This window comes from Streptopelia decaocto (assembly GCF_964273445.1).
Source record: "Streptopelia decaocto genome assembly, chromosome: 6".
NCBI lineage: Eukaryota > Metazoa > Chordata > Aves > Columbiformes > Columbidae > Streptopelia > Streptopelia decaocto.
In genome coordinates, this window is record NC_138660.1 from 22,582,856 (window position 1) to 22,599,783 (window position 16,928).

The 16,928-nt window shown below is 50.5% G+C and overlaps 1 protein-coding gene across 1 annotated transcript; it reads left to right on the forward strand.

Annotated features, from left to right (window-relative positions):
- The first annotated feature begins 409 nt into the window (after positions 1-409).
- Positions 410-4,095, forward strand: DUSP28 (dual specificity phosphatase 28). The gene is made up of 4 exons (XM_082054913.1): positions 410-892; positions 1,803-2,446; positions 3,204-3,312; positions 4,000-4,095. Exons 1-2 carry the CDS (start codon positions 545-547, stop codon positions 2,172-2,174), a joined length of 720 nt encoding a protein of 239 aa, XP_081911039.1. The 5' UTR covers positions 410-544; the 3' UTR covers positions 2,175-2,446; positions 3,204-3,312; positions 4,000-4,095.
- The last annotated feature ends 12,833 nt before the right edge of the window (positions 4,096-16,928 follow it).

The window sequence follows — 16,928 nt, forward strand, 5'->3', positions numbered from 1 at the left end:
TTTCACAGCTCCAAAGCGTGTCTGCACACGCCCTGGCACAACACCAGCAATTCTACTGAAGTCCAGCAAGATTAGCGCTATCTTATCTAGCTAGCCAAGTAAATAATTTTCTCTGTCCTCAAAAGACACTTCTGTTGTAGGTGGGGTGCAACCGGCTGAGCTGGAGATGAGCTGGAAGTGAGCAGATCAATGTTGCATCATTGCTGACCCCAGCAGCAGACTTCCCTTTAAGTTTTAGCGTCTCTTAAGGAGCTGCTATAGAAACAGGGGCTGTACAAATCTGATAATTTTATCAATAATCTCTAAGCTCTGAAATTCCTTTTTGGCTGTTTTACTGTGACTCTCAAGATCCAGCAGGCACTAGGACCTGCCTGAAGCCTTTACGCCCGACACTGTGCAGAGGGGATAAATATAGCTCAGCACAGCCGGTACATGTTGCTGGGGGAAGGGACCCGCACTCGGATCCCCGATCCCTGTGCCGTGGCTGGATGCCGTGCAGAGTAGCTCTGCAGCGGTGCTGGAGACGCTGCAGCCTTGGCTGCCAATGCTCCAGCTCTACAAGGTCACCACCTCACTCCTCATCAGCAACGCCCGGGCAGCCTGCAACGAGGAACTGCTCACGCGAGAGGGAGTCACCTTCTGCGTTAATGTCACCAGGCAGCAGCCATTCCCCGGCCTCCAGCAGGTCCGCGGCATACGCGTTCCCGTCTTCGATGATCCGGCTGAAGACCTGTATCGGTATTTTGAGCAGTGCAGTGACGCGATAGAAGAGGCTGTGCAGAGCGGTGGGAAGTGCTTAGTTTACTGTAAAAATGGCCGCAGCCGATCAGCTGCTGTTTGCACGGCTTACCTGATGAAACACCGAAAGCTCCCACTCAAGGATGCCTTTGAGGTATTGTACTTACACCCAGATATATATTTAGATACCTTTTGGGCGAGAAATGTAATGCTTGTAATGGGTAATGGTGATTTCTGAAATTTCTGCTCTGGCCTATTTATTAGCAGTTATATAGATTTTCAACATTTGAATTAAGAATTCCAGTGTAAGATTTTTACTCCCAACTTGGACAAGTAAGGTTTCAATGTGAGGTTTCTGGAGCAAATACAATTATAAATGCAAATAGACTTTAAGCACTGGTAGCAAATATGCAAAATTGGTTGGTTTTGTGAACATTTGCCCTATTGTTTGCTTAGTCATGGTAAGTGAAGGTAAAGGCAGAGTCATAAAGCAAATGAGTGAAAAGGAAGCGAGTATGTGCACATGTTGTTTTGCAGGATTTGCTCTTATCACCAGTGTGACAGCTCAACGCAGTAAAGACACAACATCTGTTAGGCCTGCAAAATATCTCGGGACTAACTAGCTGCAAGTAATAGCATCTCAGCTTTCTTTGGAAGCCTGTCCAGTGCATGTGACTCATGCTTTGCAGTCTTTTAGTAGATATACCTACACATTTGGTAGGTATATCACTAACGTCTCTAATTTAGACAACTCTTTTGCTAAGTATTAGACATAGGCATGCAGATATGTGACTCTGTCTTAAAGACAGGTGGTGTCACCACACTTGGTGAGAGACATCCACATTTCCAGCAAATACAACATCTCCTTTTTATGTCTTGCCCACGAATCCATTCTGGAACACAGACCACATGCCAGGAGGACTTAGCATGCACAGAGTGAGGTCAGCTCACCAAAATATCTGTTTTATTATTCCATAGCAAAATCTACTCCAAAGTCTAAGAGGAAGAAAGCTGTTTGTGTGATCCCTTCCCCTGCTTTTACAATGTCTCTCCTTTTTTTCCAGACTGTGAAGACTGCCAGGCCGGTAGCAGAACCCAACGCAGGATTTTGGTCTCAGCTGCAGAGATATGAAGAAGATTTGCAGATACCAAAGCAGCCTGATTATTCCACTGGTGACAATAAACATCCCGTTCCCCTGTGCCCAGTGTCTCCGTCTCTCTCCTGTCGCCCTCGCTGGGTGCGGGGGCCGGCCTGGAGTCTGGGCTGTCTGTGCAGTGCCCAGTGTTGCCCCAGAACGGGGGTTTGGCGGTGTTGGGGAGCAGCAGCAAGCGGGGGGCTGAGAGGAACTGGACACCCCCCCCAGCCACTCCATGTGCCTGGTACAAGCCTGGGCAGGGGAAGGGGAACATGCAGTCGGCACGGGAGAAATACTTGAAGTTTCGGAGCTGGCGTCTCTTCCAAGCACCGTGGGGTCTCACTGGAGTCACTCTCTTGCTCCTCAGCCCCAGCCCAGGGCACAAACCTTCCTTGGGAGCGTTTGGGGGGATATCGCCCCATTTCTGTCCCGTCCACCTGGGGTTTTTTCTACCTTTGTCATTGTCTCGCAATGTGTCGCTCAGTGTCACTCCTTTGCCTGCACCTGCACCTTCACCAGCGATCAGAGCCCAACGCAGGAGTTTGCTGACTTCCCTGCCTACAACTCAGGCGGTAGGTGTGGGGGGAACGCACGGGGCGTTTTGGTGAGTGTTGAGGGGCTGCATCGGGCTGATGCCACTTGTTCCCCTGCCTCATGCTTGTGCCCTGAATTTGCTTGAGCTGCCTTCACATCTGCTTGATATCAGTGCTTCATTAGCAGGGGCTTAATTTCCTGCCCCTCCCTCTGCCAGTACAGAGCTTTGTGAGGAGGGATTGATCCCTCCTGGGCTGCAGCTCTCCCCTGGCATGGGGGAGCAATGTGGGGGCTCCCCTGGGAGCACAAATCCTGCCAGGCTTTGCTGTGATGGGTGCTCACGACAAGTCGGGTTCCTCTTCTATCCTGGGAGATGAGTGTTCTCCTCCCTTTGGGCCCAAGCAGTGCTGGGCGAAGCCTAGCTCATTGTGAACCCCCCTGCAAGCAGCAGCCTCGGGGGTTCAGTTCCCTTGGGGGTTTTGTACCCTGACAGTTGCATAATCCTACTCTGTCTTTAAGTAACCAAAGATGAAAATCTGTCCAAAGGAGAGTGACCCAGGTGATGAGAGTGAATTAAAATCCTCACTTGCCTCACTGTTACCCCAAGAAGTGTGTCTGTTGGGCTGGAAGGGCTTTGGGTTTCTGTGAGGATGTTTGGGTTGTGCTTGGAGGTCAAGGAGGGGGGTAAACACTAGAGTGGGGACAGGGATATGAGTCTCCCCACACACATACGTTTCCACAGCCCTGCCACGTGTTGTTGGGGTCCTTTTTGGGTCAGAGTCTTGTTTTTCACAGGTCTGAAAGAGATCGTGGTCCCACAGTCAGTCCCAGCCACGAACCCACAGCACAGGTTGGGGGGCGGCTTCTGCCAGGCCCAAGAAGAGGAAAAAGGACATGACACCTAGTGAGTGTCTGCTGGAGGATCCGTGGGAGGGGGTGGCTGTGGTCTGAAGCCAAAAGCCATCGCCTGGCTGGCGCAATCACAGGAGGAGCAGCCGCACTGTGACTGGCCGGAGTTGCAGCTGTGTCTGGTGCCGGTGGGAGCTTTTGGAGAGGCTCTGGGAGCTGGGACGCTCCTACTCTGTGTCCAAGTGGGTCTTTTAGTGATCACTAATGGAGTTAAGTTGGAAAGAGCAGTGGTGACAGCCTGCTCAAAGCAGAGAGGCATTTCTCCATCCCAGCCATGCTGCTCATGTGAGGGATCCCTGTGGGGGCGGCCCATGGACCCACGTACCTGGTCACTGACCCTCTCAGAAACCTTGCTCTCTACAACTACATGAAAGGAGATTGTAACAAGGTGGGGGTCACTCTCTCCTCCCAAGTAACAAGCAATAGGACAAGAGGAAACAGCCTCAAGTTGCACTGGCAGGTTTAGATTGGATATTGGGATTATTTTTTTTTTGCCAGAAAGGGTTGTTGGGCATTGGAACAGGCTGCCTAGGGAAATTGTGGAGTCACAGTTCCTGGAGGGGTTTAAAAGATGTGTAGATGAGGTTCTTAGGGACATAGTTTAGTGCCAGGTTTGGGTTAATGGTTGGATTTGATGACCTTGAGGGGCTTTTCCACCCAAAATGTTTCTCTGATCCCACAGATGACCAGCCCCCTCCTGGCTCACACGTTGGCTCACAGCCCCTCTGGAGAAAGCATGGGAAGAAACCGGCCATCGCCTCTGCTCCAAACAGACAAGGTGAGTATTCGGCGTTCAGTTGGTGCTGCTGGAACCCCTGCGGAGGGAACGGCTGAGCCTTCTCTGTCCTTCGCTTGCTCTGGGAGGCGAGTTTGGGCTCAGACACCTCAGGGTTGCTGGCCCCTGTGTGCCACTCATGTAGCTCTGGCTGTCCATAATCTGGTTGTCAGAGAAGGATGATGCGGGCATCCTCCCAGGGTGGCTCTTGGTGCATTTTTTTGGTGCAGCAAGCTTAGAGAAGTTGGTTTGTGGTGGGGCCAGTGCTGCTGTGAGCAGGCAGGTGTTATTAAATATCCTCTAGTGCCATTAAGTGATCTCCTGGATAAAGTGGGTAGATTAACTGGATCAGGCAAAGTTTTGAGCTGGTTTCTGTTGCTTTTTTGTGCCTCTGCCAGTGTTTGCAGCATCTCTTGATGTCCAGAGCTGCGGGGGGGACTTGTAAGCAGAGTAGCTCTGGTTTCTAGTGGTGAGTCCTTGCTCAGAAGCCATCCAGTGCAGGGACCATGCCAGTGGCGCAGGAAATGGGAACTCGCATCATTCTAGCTGCCTCAGGGAGATTGTCGTGGGCATGAACTTGGTCACTGTTGTCTCTGAGCAGGTGGCTCCATGTTTGCACATGTTTATAGGATGTTTGGAGCAGGAAGGGTCAATCCAATGCTATGTAAACCTGGCTGTCTCCCCAGTGACTTGAAGGAAGCCGCACTCTGTGCTGGGTGTGCTCTGGGCCTGGGTAGGAGCCTTGGTTTAGTGCTTTTGTTCCTCTTGGCTTTAGCTTTGGCCTAGAAAGTGGGACAAATCTCTTTTATTTCCCCTTCTCCCCTGAGACAGAGCACATAAATGGATATACTATATAATGGCTATAATATAATGGATATAATGTAATGCATATAATATAATGGGTATAACATAATGGTGTTTAAAAGACAGATAGATTAGGTTCTTAGGGACATGTTTTAGTGCCAGAGTTAGGCTGTGGTTGGACTTGATGATCTCGAGGGTCTCTTCCAACCAAAATGATTCAATGATTCTATGATAAATGTTGTCCCGCAGCGTGCGATAGCTTGTTTTGCTCCCACAGGTGCCTCTGAGTGGTGCTCTGGCTGGAGGTGAAGATGTGTTAGTTCCCACTCCCAGGGATCGTCGCAGTGAAAGAGGTGGTGGGATTGTACCATGAGGCCAAGGCAGCAGCTCTTGTGGAGAGCAGACTTTTTTTTTTTTTTTTTTTTTTTAAGAGCAGACAGGGTTTTTAAGAGCAGATTGCTGCTGCTAAAGCACTTCTGAGTTTCCAAGCCCTGGGAGGTGCCTGAGCCCACAGGTAGTTTGGTTTGTGGTCCTGCTGCTCTGCTGAGCTCACAGAGCTCAGCAATTCTAAGCAGTAATTGTGTCTGCACTGCTGGGGAGTCTCACTTGTACATGTAAAATGGGAAAAACTAGGCTGGAGCTGCCTGTGTGGGACTTGGTCTTGGTCATTTCTCTTGCCTTGGCACTTTACACCTGTGCTGATGTGCATTCCAATGTCCCTTCCTCTCTTGCTTCAACCAGCTGCTCGATGACTCACAGGTGACCCTCACCTTCCAGGATTGACTGGCCTGCAACACCAAGTGCATCCATCAAACCATGTAGTACCAGTCTGAGGGTAAGTAAGTAAAAATCCATCCTCAGGAGAGCCCTCGGGCATCACTCCATTCTATTCCATTCCACTTGGTGGTTAAGCTCTTTGCAGCATTAATTAACTTGCCCCCAAGGGAGGTGAGCACTTTGCCCAGTTCAGCACAAATGTTATTTTGCCTTGGGAAGTTTCTCTGAGTTTTGATTTGTTTCCTGCACATGGACTTAGTGCTTATCATCCACAGCATAGCACTGGTGTTTGTGCTGCAAAAGAGAGAAATTCTCTTAGAGGTTATGGATGCTGGAATTCAAACAGTCCTGGGCAGCACAGAAGAGGGGAGGTAAAGTAAGGTGAGATGACACCTCACATGGTATTAAGTCTCAGTACTGCTGGTAATTAATAATATATACACTTGTCCTCCCATGGAGCGCTCCATTATCCTCCCTACATTCCCCAAAGACAGGGATCTGTTTAGTGTAAAGTGCTCCCCATGCATGTACAGCCACAAGCAATGGCTCATGTCATATCTTGAGGGTGCTGCTGTCACCTGCACCCTGAGCAGCACAGGACTTGCAGAGGCAGCAAGAGAGGGGTAGTTTTGTGTTAAATCTGTAAAAAGCCTCATTGGGGATGAACTTTGTAAGTCTCTTGGGTGCCGGGGGCTGTAGAATTTGGCTCACGAAAGGGAGCCCAAAAAAGGACCTGAAGGGGAGCAGCTCTTTCCAGGCACCACAAGAACACTCTGTCACCCAATACAAATAGTTTCTGGTACCTGACAGCTCTCACTGTGTCATTAAGTGCAAGTGGTACAGCCTGTTGTGCTCTGCTCAAGGATGCTCAATGATTTTAAAGGTCTTTTTCAAGCTACAAGTGGCTAGAGCAGAGTGACCTAAAGGGACTCAGCCACCACCCCCCCGCAGGATGAGGCAGAGAGAGATGCACAGGCCCAGCACAGAGACACGGAGATGACAAAGGCTGTGGCAGAGAGGGCCTGGGCTGTCACCTAGAGCACAGACCACTTGAGGAAAAAACAATCCTGAGGTAGATCAGAGAATATCTCAAATGGAAGAGACTCAAAGATCAATTCCAACTCTCTGGTCTCAATTCAGCATCACTGTTTAGCTCTGTCTGGTGGGGAGTGGCAAGGGCAGCAGGCTCAGCTCTGCCCAGCAGAAACAAGAGGTAAAAGACACAAAGCAAAGCACCAGACTCACTATGCAAGAAAATATTTTTACTGTGAAGGTAAGACCTAATTGGTGGGGGGGAATGGAAACAGGTCCCTGATTGGAGAGGTAAAAGAACCCTCTCTCGAACCCCATCACCACCCTTGGTGCCCTTAACAAATAGATATGAGGCCCTGGACCCAGAAAATCAAGCAGAGAACAGCCAAGAAGATCTGCCTGGAGAGCCTCCTGGATGGACCTCATCTACAAAACAGATTACAACTGCAGCTATAAGAAAAAAAACAAAGAAGGGTGGTTGTAGTCAGCGACTCCCTTCTGAGAGGAACAAAGGGCCCTATATGTCACCCAGACCCATCCCACAGGGAGGTCTGCTGCCTTCCTGGGGCCAGGGTGAGGGACATTAATAGAAGACTTCCTGAGCTAATTCAGCCCTCAGACTATTATCCCCTGTTAGTAGTCCAAACTGGCAGCGAGGATGTTAATAGAAGAAGTACCAATACAATTAAAAAAGACTTTAAAGCACTGGATCGGTCAGTTCATGGGACAGGAGCACAGGTGATATTTGCCTCAGTTCCTCTGCTATCTGGGATGGATGAGGAGCTAAATAAAGAGAGGTGTAGAAAAGCCCATCTCATTAACAGGTGGCTAAAGGATTGGTGTCACCATCAAAATTTTGTGGTTTTTTGACCATGGGGCAAACTCCATGGTACCTAGTCTTCTCAAATCATATAGCCCATAAGTTGGCAGGGCTGATCAGGAGGGCTTTAAACTAGGTTTGAAGGGGGAAGGGATTGAAAATGGGCTCTCCAAAGATCAGCCTAAGGATGGAAAGCCTGAATTAAGAGTGAAATCAGCAGCCCGCTTGAAGTGCATGTACACTAATGCACGCAGTATGGGCAACAAACAAGAGGAGCTGGAAGCCATCATGCAGCAGAAAGCTATGACGTAGTTGTCATCACAGAAACATGGTGGGATGACTCATATGACTGGAGTGCTGCTATGTGTGGCTACAAGCTCTTCAGAAAAGACAGGCAGGGTAGGAGAGGTGGAGGGGTGGCTGTATGTGTTAGAGAGTCTCTTGACTCTGTTAAACTTGAGGTCAGCAGTGACAAGGTTGAGCGCCTGTGGACCAGAATCAGGGGGAAGTCCAACAAGGCTGACATCCTCATGGGTGTCTGTTATAGACCGCCCAACCAGGACGATGAAGGAGATGAATTATTCTACAAGCAACTGGCAGATGTCTCAAAATCGACAGCCCTTGTTCTTATGGTTGACTTTAACCTGCCGGATATCTGCTGGGAGCTCAATACTGCACAGAAGAGGCAGTCTAGGAATTTCCTAGAGTGTATAGAGGACAATTTCCTTCATCAGCTGGTAAATGAGCCTACTGGTAACAAACAGAGAAGGGCTGGTGGGAGATGTAGTGGTTGGAGGCTGCCTGGGGCATAACAACCATGAAATAATAGAATTTTCAATACTCAGAGATGCAAGGAGAGCCATTAATAAAACCTCTACACTGGACTTCTGGAGGGCAGATTTTTGCCTAATCAGAAGTCTAGTTCAGAGCATACCCTGGGAAACAATGCTTAAAAACAAGGGGGCCCAGGAGGGTTGGACATGCTTCAAGCAGGAGGTTTTGAGTGCATAGGAACAGGCTATACCAGTGTGCCGAAAGGCTAGCCAGCAGGGAAGACAACCAGCTTGGCTAAACAGGGAGATTCTGAAGGAAATCAGAAATAAAAAGAGAGTTTACCAACTGTGGAAAAAAGGGCTGGCTACTTACGAAGAATTTATTAAGATAGCTAGATCACAGAAAAAAAAAAAAAATCAGGGAAACAAAAGTGCAATTTGAAGTTAATTTGGCCAATTCTATTAGGGATAATAAAAGTCCTTCTTTAAATATGTTAATAACAAAAGGAGGGGAAGGGAAAACCTCCATTCTCTGTTGGACTTTGAGGGAAATATAGTTAACAAAGATGAGGAGAAAGCTGAGGTACTTAATACCTACTTTGCCTCAGTTTTTACCAGTAAGACAGGCGGCCCTCAGAACAACTGGCCTCTGGAGGTGGTTGACAGAGATAGGAAGCCAAATAGCCCCCTTGTATTCCAGGAGGAAATAGTTGGTGACTTACTGAGCCATCTGGATCCTCACAAGTCTATGGGACCAGATGGGATCCATCCTAGGGTGATGAGGGAGCTAGCAGAAGGGCTTGCCAAGCCACTCTCCATCATCTTCCAACAGTCCTGGCTCACTGGGGAGCTCCCATACAATTGGAAATTGGTGAATGTTACCCCAATCCACAAAAAGGGCTGCAAAGCTGACCCTGGCAACTACAGGCCTGTCAGCCTGACCTCGGTGCCTGGCAGGGTTATGGAGCAGATCATCCTGAATGAAATCACACAGCACCTTCAGGATGGACAAGGGATCAGACCCAGCCAGCATGGGTTTAGGAGAGGCAGGTCCTGTCTGACCAACCTGATCTCTTTTTATGATCAGGTGACTCACCTGGTGGATGAGGGGAAAGCTGTGGATGTGGTCTATCTAGACTTCAGCAAGGCCTTTGACACTGTCTCCCATAATATACTCCTGCAAAAGCTGGTAGCCCATGGCTTGGACAAGTGCACTCTCTGCTGGTTTAAGAACTGGCTGGAGGGCCGGGCCCAGAGAGTGCTGGTGAATGGGGCTGCATCTAGCTGGCAGCCAGTCACTAGTGGTGTCCCCCAGGGGTCAGTGTTGGGTCCAGTCCTTTATTGATTATTTAGATGAGGGGATTGAGACCATCATCAGCAAATTTGCTGATGACACCAAGTTGGGAGGGAGTGTCCACCTGCTGGAAGGCAGGAGGGATCTGGATATACTGGAAAAATGGGCTGATTCCAGTGGGATAAAGTTCAACAAGACCAAGTGCCAGGTCCTGCACTTTGGCCACAACAACCCCTAGCAGTGCTACAGGCTGGGCGCAGAGTGGCTGGAGAGCAGTCAGACAGAAAGGGACCTGGGGGTGCTAATCGACAGGAAGCTCAACATGAGCCAACAGTGTGCCCAGGTGGCCAAGAAGGCCAATAGTATCCTGTCTTGTATCAAAAATAGCGTGGTCAGCAGGACAAGGGAAGTGATCCTTCCCCTGTACTCTGCATTGGTGAGGCCACACCTGGAGTATTGTGTTCAGTTCTGGGCCTCTCAGTTCAGGAAAGACATTGAAGTGCTGGAGCGAGTCCAGAGAAGAGCAACAAGACCGGTGAAGGGACTTGAACACAAGACCTATGGGGAGAGGCTGAGGGAGCTGGGGTTGTTTAGTCTGGAGAAGAGGAGGCTTAGAGGTGAGCTCAGCACTCTCTAGAACTACCTGAAGGGACATTATAGCCAGGTGGGGATTGGTCTCTTCTCCCAGGCAGTCAGCAATAGGACAAGGGGGCATGGGCTTCAACTCTGCCAGGGGAAATTTAGGCTGGATATTAGAAAGAAATTCTTTACAGAGAGAGTGGTCAGGCATTGGAATAGCTGCCCAGGGAGGTGGTGGACTCACTGTCCCTGGAGGTTTTTAAACTGAGATTGGACATGGCACTTAGTGCCATGATCTAGTCAATGGACTGGAGTTGGACCAAGGGTTGGACTTGATAATCTCTGAGGTCTTTTCCAACCCAGTCAATTCTGTGATTTTCTTCAAGGCGCTGCAGCAGATGATTTCCAGCTGGAGCACAAAGAAGAAATAAACACAGAAACAAAGCAAATGCTCACGCCAGGGCTCCCTCCTCTTCAGCAGCTTCATCAGGTACCTGCAAAAGCAAACAGACACCAAACATACAAACTCCTCCCAGCCCTCACTAGGGGAGCTGGACTTCAGCCCCCCACCAAAAGGGCACCCCAGATCCCTCACCACTGAGAAGAGGTAAACACAACCACACATGGTGGGGCACAAAACCACTGCAGGAACCACTCTGGGGGGGTGGCCAGGCTGCACAGGGTCCTCACTCAACCTGTAACAGCAGGGAAAACAGAGAAGAAGGATAAACTTCAGGTCAACATCTCTGCACTGCCTGCCCCACCCAGCATCACCTTCCCCTGAGCTCACCCCCACCTCTCACAGGCAGTGGCCACAGCCCCAGCACCCATGTGCAGAAACAGCCACTACTGGCTCTGCTGCTCCAGAACCTAAAATACCTAGAAAAAAAGCAAAACACAATAAAACTCAAAGTTCCAGGGTGCTCTGAGTCTCCTGCACCCAGCACAAGTGGAGAAAAAGCATCTACACCCAGAGCAACCCCCAAGGGCAGCCACTAACCGGAGATAAATGGGGGAACTTCACTCAGAAGCCAGCACCTACCTGGAACAGCTCCCAGGACATCTTAGCAGCTCCCAGCAAACAGTAGCAATCTCTCAGAAGTTACCCAGGAGACCCAAGTGAGCTCCCAGTCAGCAGGAACCAGGTATCACTCACTCCCAATAGGCACCAGAAACTCCTAGCAGCCCCTGGAGGGGTTTAAAAGGCCCAGGAGCAGCCCTGCCCACCCACCCCTGATGGGGCTCAGCTGTGCAGGGTGGCACTGCCCAGCCACCCCCAGCTGTGGCTTGTTGCTCCATCAGCACAGCTGATCCCGGTAGCTACAGCACTGGCCCAGGAGAGTTCTGAAAAAACATAGAACTGGGCCTAAAAAATGACAGTTTTGTCTGGACTGTGTGGCTGATTGCTGGAATGACCAGGGATTTTTGGAGGCAGTTGCTGTGAAAGTGACAGAGGATCTTGATCTTGGGAATAGTGATGTTGATTAAAGGATTGTGCTTGATTGCTTTAAGTAAGACTTTAAAAATTGTGTGTGCTTGTCCTTTGAATATTCTATCTTAGCATCATTAAAACCATCAAGTGCTTAGTTTTTTGTTTGTTTTTTACCTTACTGTTTGTTTTTAACATAGATTGTGTATTTTCCTTATATCCAATCCGAACCTTCTCTAGTGCAACTTGAGACCATTTCCTCTCATGCTGTCACTTGTTACCTGGGAAAATAGACCAACACCCTCCTCACTACAACCTCCTTTCAGGTAGCTGTAGAGAGCAAAAAGGTCTCCTCTCAGCCTCTGTTTTTTCAGGCTAAACAACCCCAGTTCACTCATCCACTCCTTATCAGACTTGTTCTCCAGACCTTTCACCAGCTTTGCTGCCCTTCTCTGGACACTCTCCAGCACCCCAATGTCTATCCCATAGTAAGGGACACAAAACTGAACCCAGGATTTGAGGTGTGGCCTCAGCAATGCCAAGTACGGGGGATGGTCACTACCCTGGTCCTGCTGGCCGCACTATTGCTGATACAAGCCAGGATGCTGTGGGCCTGTGTGGCCACCTGGGCACCCTGCTGGTTCATGTTTAGCCGCTGTCGGCCAACACTGTCGGTCCTTTTCCACCTTTCCACCGGGTCCTCGGGAGGCAGCGCGGCCAGGGAGCCGGGCGGGGGCGGATTGAAGGGGTGGGCTGCGATTGGGTGGAGCGGAAAAGGGCGGGAGGCTGGGATTGGCGTGGCCTGAAGCAGTCTCGGGCCGGGATTGGCTGGGTGGGCGGGGGTGGGCGGAGCAAGAGCCTTTAAAAAGCGTGGGCGGGCGGCTGTCAGTGCCAGTGAAAGGTTGCTGCAGCGAGGGAGCGGCTGAGGTGATCCGCGGGCCGAGGCTTACCGGTGAGCTAGGCTGAAACCAGGGTAGCCGGCGGCGCTGACTGGCGGCGGCACCTCTATTTGCGAGGCGGGGGCCTGCAGTTTGCCTCGGGGGGCGGTGGCTGGGGCAAGAGGCGGGCGGGGGAGATCCGGCCCCCGGCGAGCCGTGTCCCGGGGTGGGGGAGCGGGGCTCCGTCCCCCGACTGCTCCCCGCTTGGGTCGGGCAGCGGCAGCTCCTGAGGCCGGTGCAGCGCTGAGCAGGTCCCGGGGCACCGGCCCTGCCCGTGTATGAGGGGGCCGGTCCCGGGTGGGGCCGAAACCTCAGCGGGAGCTGGGGGCGGGGTGGGGTGGAGCCGCGGGAGGGCCGGGCCGATAGAGCTGCGAATGGGGAGGCGGGGCTTTAATAATAGAACTAAAACCAATAAAACTGTTATTATTTTCTTACATTACTATAAGTATGATGCATAACACCGCCATAATAATAAAGTGTAATAAAGCACAATGAAGTTTTCCCGAGGAGGAGACACTGCCAGTTCCTCCGAGTGGAGGTGTCCCCGGTTCACAAGCACTTTCCCTTCCCACCCTGGGCCCGGGGCCACGGGTGCTTGCGTTTCCCGTTCCTCCATCAGACCGCGGGGGGTTTCTAGCCCCAAACTGGGGATTAAATGAGGCGTTTTCAGAGCCTGGGAGCGGAACGGCGGGGCTCCACTTCCGGGCCTGCAAACCAGCAGGGGAGGGGGCGCTCAGGGCTGTTCCTGGAGCTCAGGGCCGGACCGAACGCTGCTTTTTGGGATAGGGAACCGGAAGCCGAGCCGCTGTCTCCGGCCCCCAAACACCGCCCAGGAGAAGGGGGCGGGTGGAGGGAAAAGGGGCGGGGCAGCGTCATCCACCAGGCCCAACTCCAGGCAGGCAATAGCCTGAGGGGGCGGAACCTTTATTCAGAACGGCCCAATCAGAGTGCTACCAGGGAAGTAATGACAGTTCGTAGTCATGTAATTGAGTGATGACAGTAATTGATTGACGGCCTTGTCAACAGCCCCCAGTGCAGCTGTGAGAGCCTGCAGCAGATGCCGGCAAGAAAAAACTGGAATCGGAATTCCAAAGCTAAAGTTGAGATATCACAGAGCTGAACTCATCATAAGGTACATAAGGCTAATGATAAAAAAATAGACTTGGGGGCTGGAGGGGAAATGATGCAAGGCTGGAGCCGAAATGCAAATACTGGGGAAAGCGATGGAGCAGAAATACTGAGAGTGGGGGTGGACTAGACTGGAGGTGAAACACTGACCTGAGAACTGCAGCTGAAATCACATATATAGGTCTAGAGCCGAAATAAAATCTATTACACCAAGACCTGAAATACAATCAATAGCGCTGATACTAAACAAAAGATTTTGGGAACTCAATAAAAACTTTGAGCAGCAGCTGAATTAAAAAAGTCACATCTGAATTAAAAATCACATCTATAGGGCTAGAGCTAAAATAAAAGTCTATAGTCTTAGAGGTGAAATGAAATCTATAGGGCTAGAGCTGAAATCAAATCAAAACCACTGGTACTGAAATTAATATCTTGAGGCTGAAATAAACACCATAGAGCTGGGCTTTGAGCTGAAATCTCTATGAGATGTTTCTGCAATTAAAGATTTTAGGCTGTATTTCAAATAATGATTGTGAGAAAGGTCCAGAACTGAAATCACATCTATAGGTCTACAGCTGAAATAAAAAAACATTAGTGCTGTGGCTGGAATAAAATCTATAGGGGCTGGAGCTGAAGTAAAGACCATAGGTCTGGGGCTGGAGCTGAAATACAACAGACCTTAATGTGGAAGAATTACTGAAGGGCTGGAAATGAAATAAAGCTTGTGGTAAAGGGGTGGAGCTGAAATCACATCTAAAGGGAAAGAAGTGAAATAAAAATCGATAGGCTTAGGGGTGAAAAAAATCTATAGGGCTAGAGCTGAAACCCAGTCAATAGAACGGGTAACTGAAATAAAATCTATAGCGCTGCTACTGAAAGAAAGTTCTTGGGGATGCAATAAGCACTGTAGGGCTGAGGTTTGAGCTGATATCTCACAGAGTTGCTTCTGCAATAAAGATTTTGAGCCTCTATTGGAAATAAAGCTTGTGGGAAAAAAGCAGGAGCTAAATAAAAACCATTGGGGCTAAGGATGAAGTCAAAATCTATAGGCTTAGAGGTGAACTAAAATCTATAGGGCTAGAGCTGAAATCAAATCAATAACACTGGTACTGAAATTAATATCTTGTGGCTGGAATAAGCACTGTAGGGTTGGGCTTTCAGCTGAAATCTCATAATAGGGTTGTTTCTGCAAAAAGATTTTGGGCCTGTATTGGAAATAAAGCTTGTGGGGACAAACTGGGAGCTGAAATCAAAGCTGTAGGGTGGGAGCTGAAATATCCCGGAGCTGAAAGGAAGACTGAAGCTGTGGAGCTGAGAGAAAACCTGTGGGGCTGGAGCTGAAGCAACGAAGAACTGGAGCTGAAATGAAGAATCTGCGGCAGCAGCTGGAGCTGAAATCAAATCCATTGGGCTGGAGCTGAAATAAAGGTCCCGGGAAAGGGCGGGAGCTGAAATCACATCTATAGGGCTAGAGCTGAAAGAATCACTGTAGGGCTGGGTTTTGAGCTGAAATTTCCTCGAGCTGTTGCTGCAGTAAATAGTTTAGGCCTGTATTTGAAACAAAGCTTGTGGGAACAAACCTGGAGCTGAAATCAAACTGTAGGGCTTGAGCTCTAACCATCCCAGAACTGAAATGAAGCCTGAAGCCGTGGAGCTGAGAGAAAGCCTGCGGGGCTGGAGCTGAAGCAACAAAGATCTGGAGCTGAAATGAAGAACCAGCAGCAGCTCGAGCTGAAATCAAATCTGAGTCCATATCCCACTCAAGGAGCATTTAACAGCTGCAGTACAATGCACAAGGTTGGCTTCTTAGCACCTCTGTCCCCACCAACCCCGTTTGTGCTCTCCCACACCGTTAACTGCATCTTCTTTCATCAGGCAGAGCCACTTTGCCAGCACGTATGAACCACGCCAGAGGAGGAGATGTCACAGGGCCCACCTCCAGCAGGGGCAGGGGGTGAAGATTCCTTCCCACCCCACCTCACAAGGGTTTCTCTGGCTCCTGGCATTGCCCCAGAACATCACCAGATACAATAAGGACGTGTGACCAGCAGAAACAACAGCTGGGCTTCGAAGCTCCAACTCTGAGACACAGGAGCTAATTCCAAGGACTGTAGAGACCACTTACCTTTTCAGAGGGTGCCCAGAACCCTTGGTTATCCATTTCCAGGCTCTGGGTTCCTGCTTCAGGGTCTCTTCTGTCCCAGAGAACTGCCATGTCCCACCAGCCAAGTCTCTTGTTCCTCAAACACCAGGGAAGAGAGCACAGAACTGCAGCCATTCCTGGCCCCATGCTGCTCCCCTTGCACAGGGGCTGCTCGGCCCCAGCTTGTTTCTGTCTGTCCCAGCAGACAGACAGACATCTCCCTTACCACGAGCAAGATGATGGAGCTCTAATGATGCAGAGGCCACACACAATGATGACCGCCATGCTGTACTGGAGACAGCCTGGTTCAGGCAGCAGGGGGCTCCAGGGTGTCCTCAGGAGCAGAGCACAGCAGATCATGCAGCCTGCAGGAGCCGGGGGCTCCACCCTGCGAGGTGGCAGCCACCCACCCCCTTCCAGGACACAGCCAGCAATATACAGGATTCCAACAACGTGTATTTGACACCCTCTATGCCCTTTCCAGACACCCCTTTCTCCTGTCCTATGCCACCTACAGCAGATGGGTCTCTCCAGCTCCAAGCTCCCAGGCTGTGCAGAGGGTCAGGGCCTGGCTGTTCCTGGAACTGTACTTTCAAATCAACCATTGCAAGCTGGCCGCCTCACCAGCCAAAATTTTGCATAAGGGATTAGGATCTATTGTTTGTGGATCTCCCCTGCTCACACCGCAGGCATGGAGACCTCTTTCTCACGCTCTGCATCTTCCCCATCTGTGCATCCAATGGGTCCCTGGGTCTCCCCAGCTTTCACCAGCTCTTCTTCGAGCTGAGGTCCAGCATGGTGTCCCTGGGGACTGGCTCCCTGCTCCCCACCCCACTGGGGCTGCCCCCCAGAGGCCCCAGGGCTTGAGGCACAAGCTTTGGCTTTTTGGAGACCCTTCCATAACAGATTTCCCGTTGGCTCTGGACCACACCGCTGCCCATCTTCAGCCCCCAGCCAGCTGCCGTGCCCATGGGCAGCAGGCTGGAAACCACTGAGACACCCCCGACGTCAGCAGGCTCCTGGCTGCCCCCCCAAGTTTTGGGGTGGGGTGCCCCCCACGGATGCTCCCTGGAGAAGGGGACCTGGGCTGAGCCATCAGTCCCTTCCAGGTAATCTCGG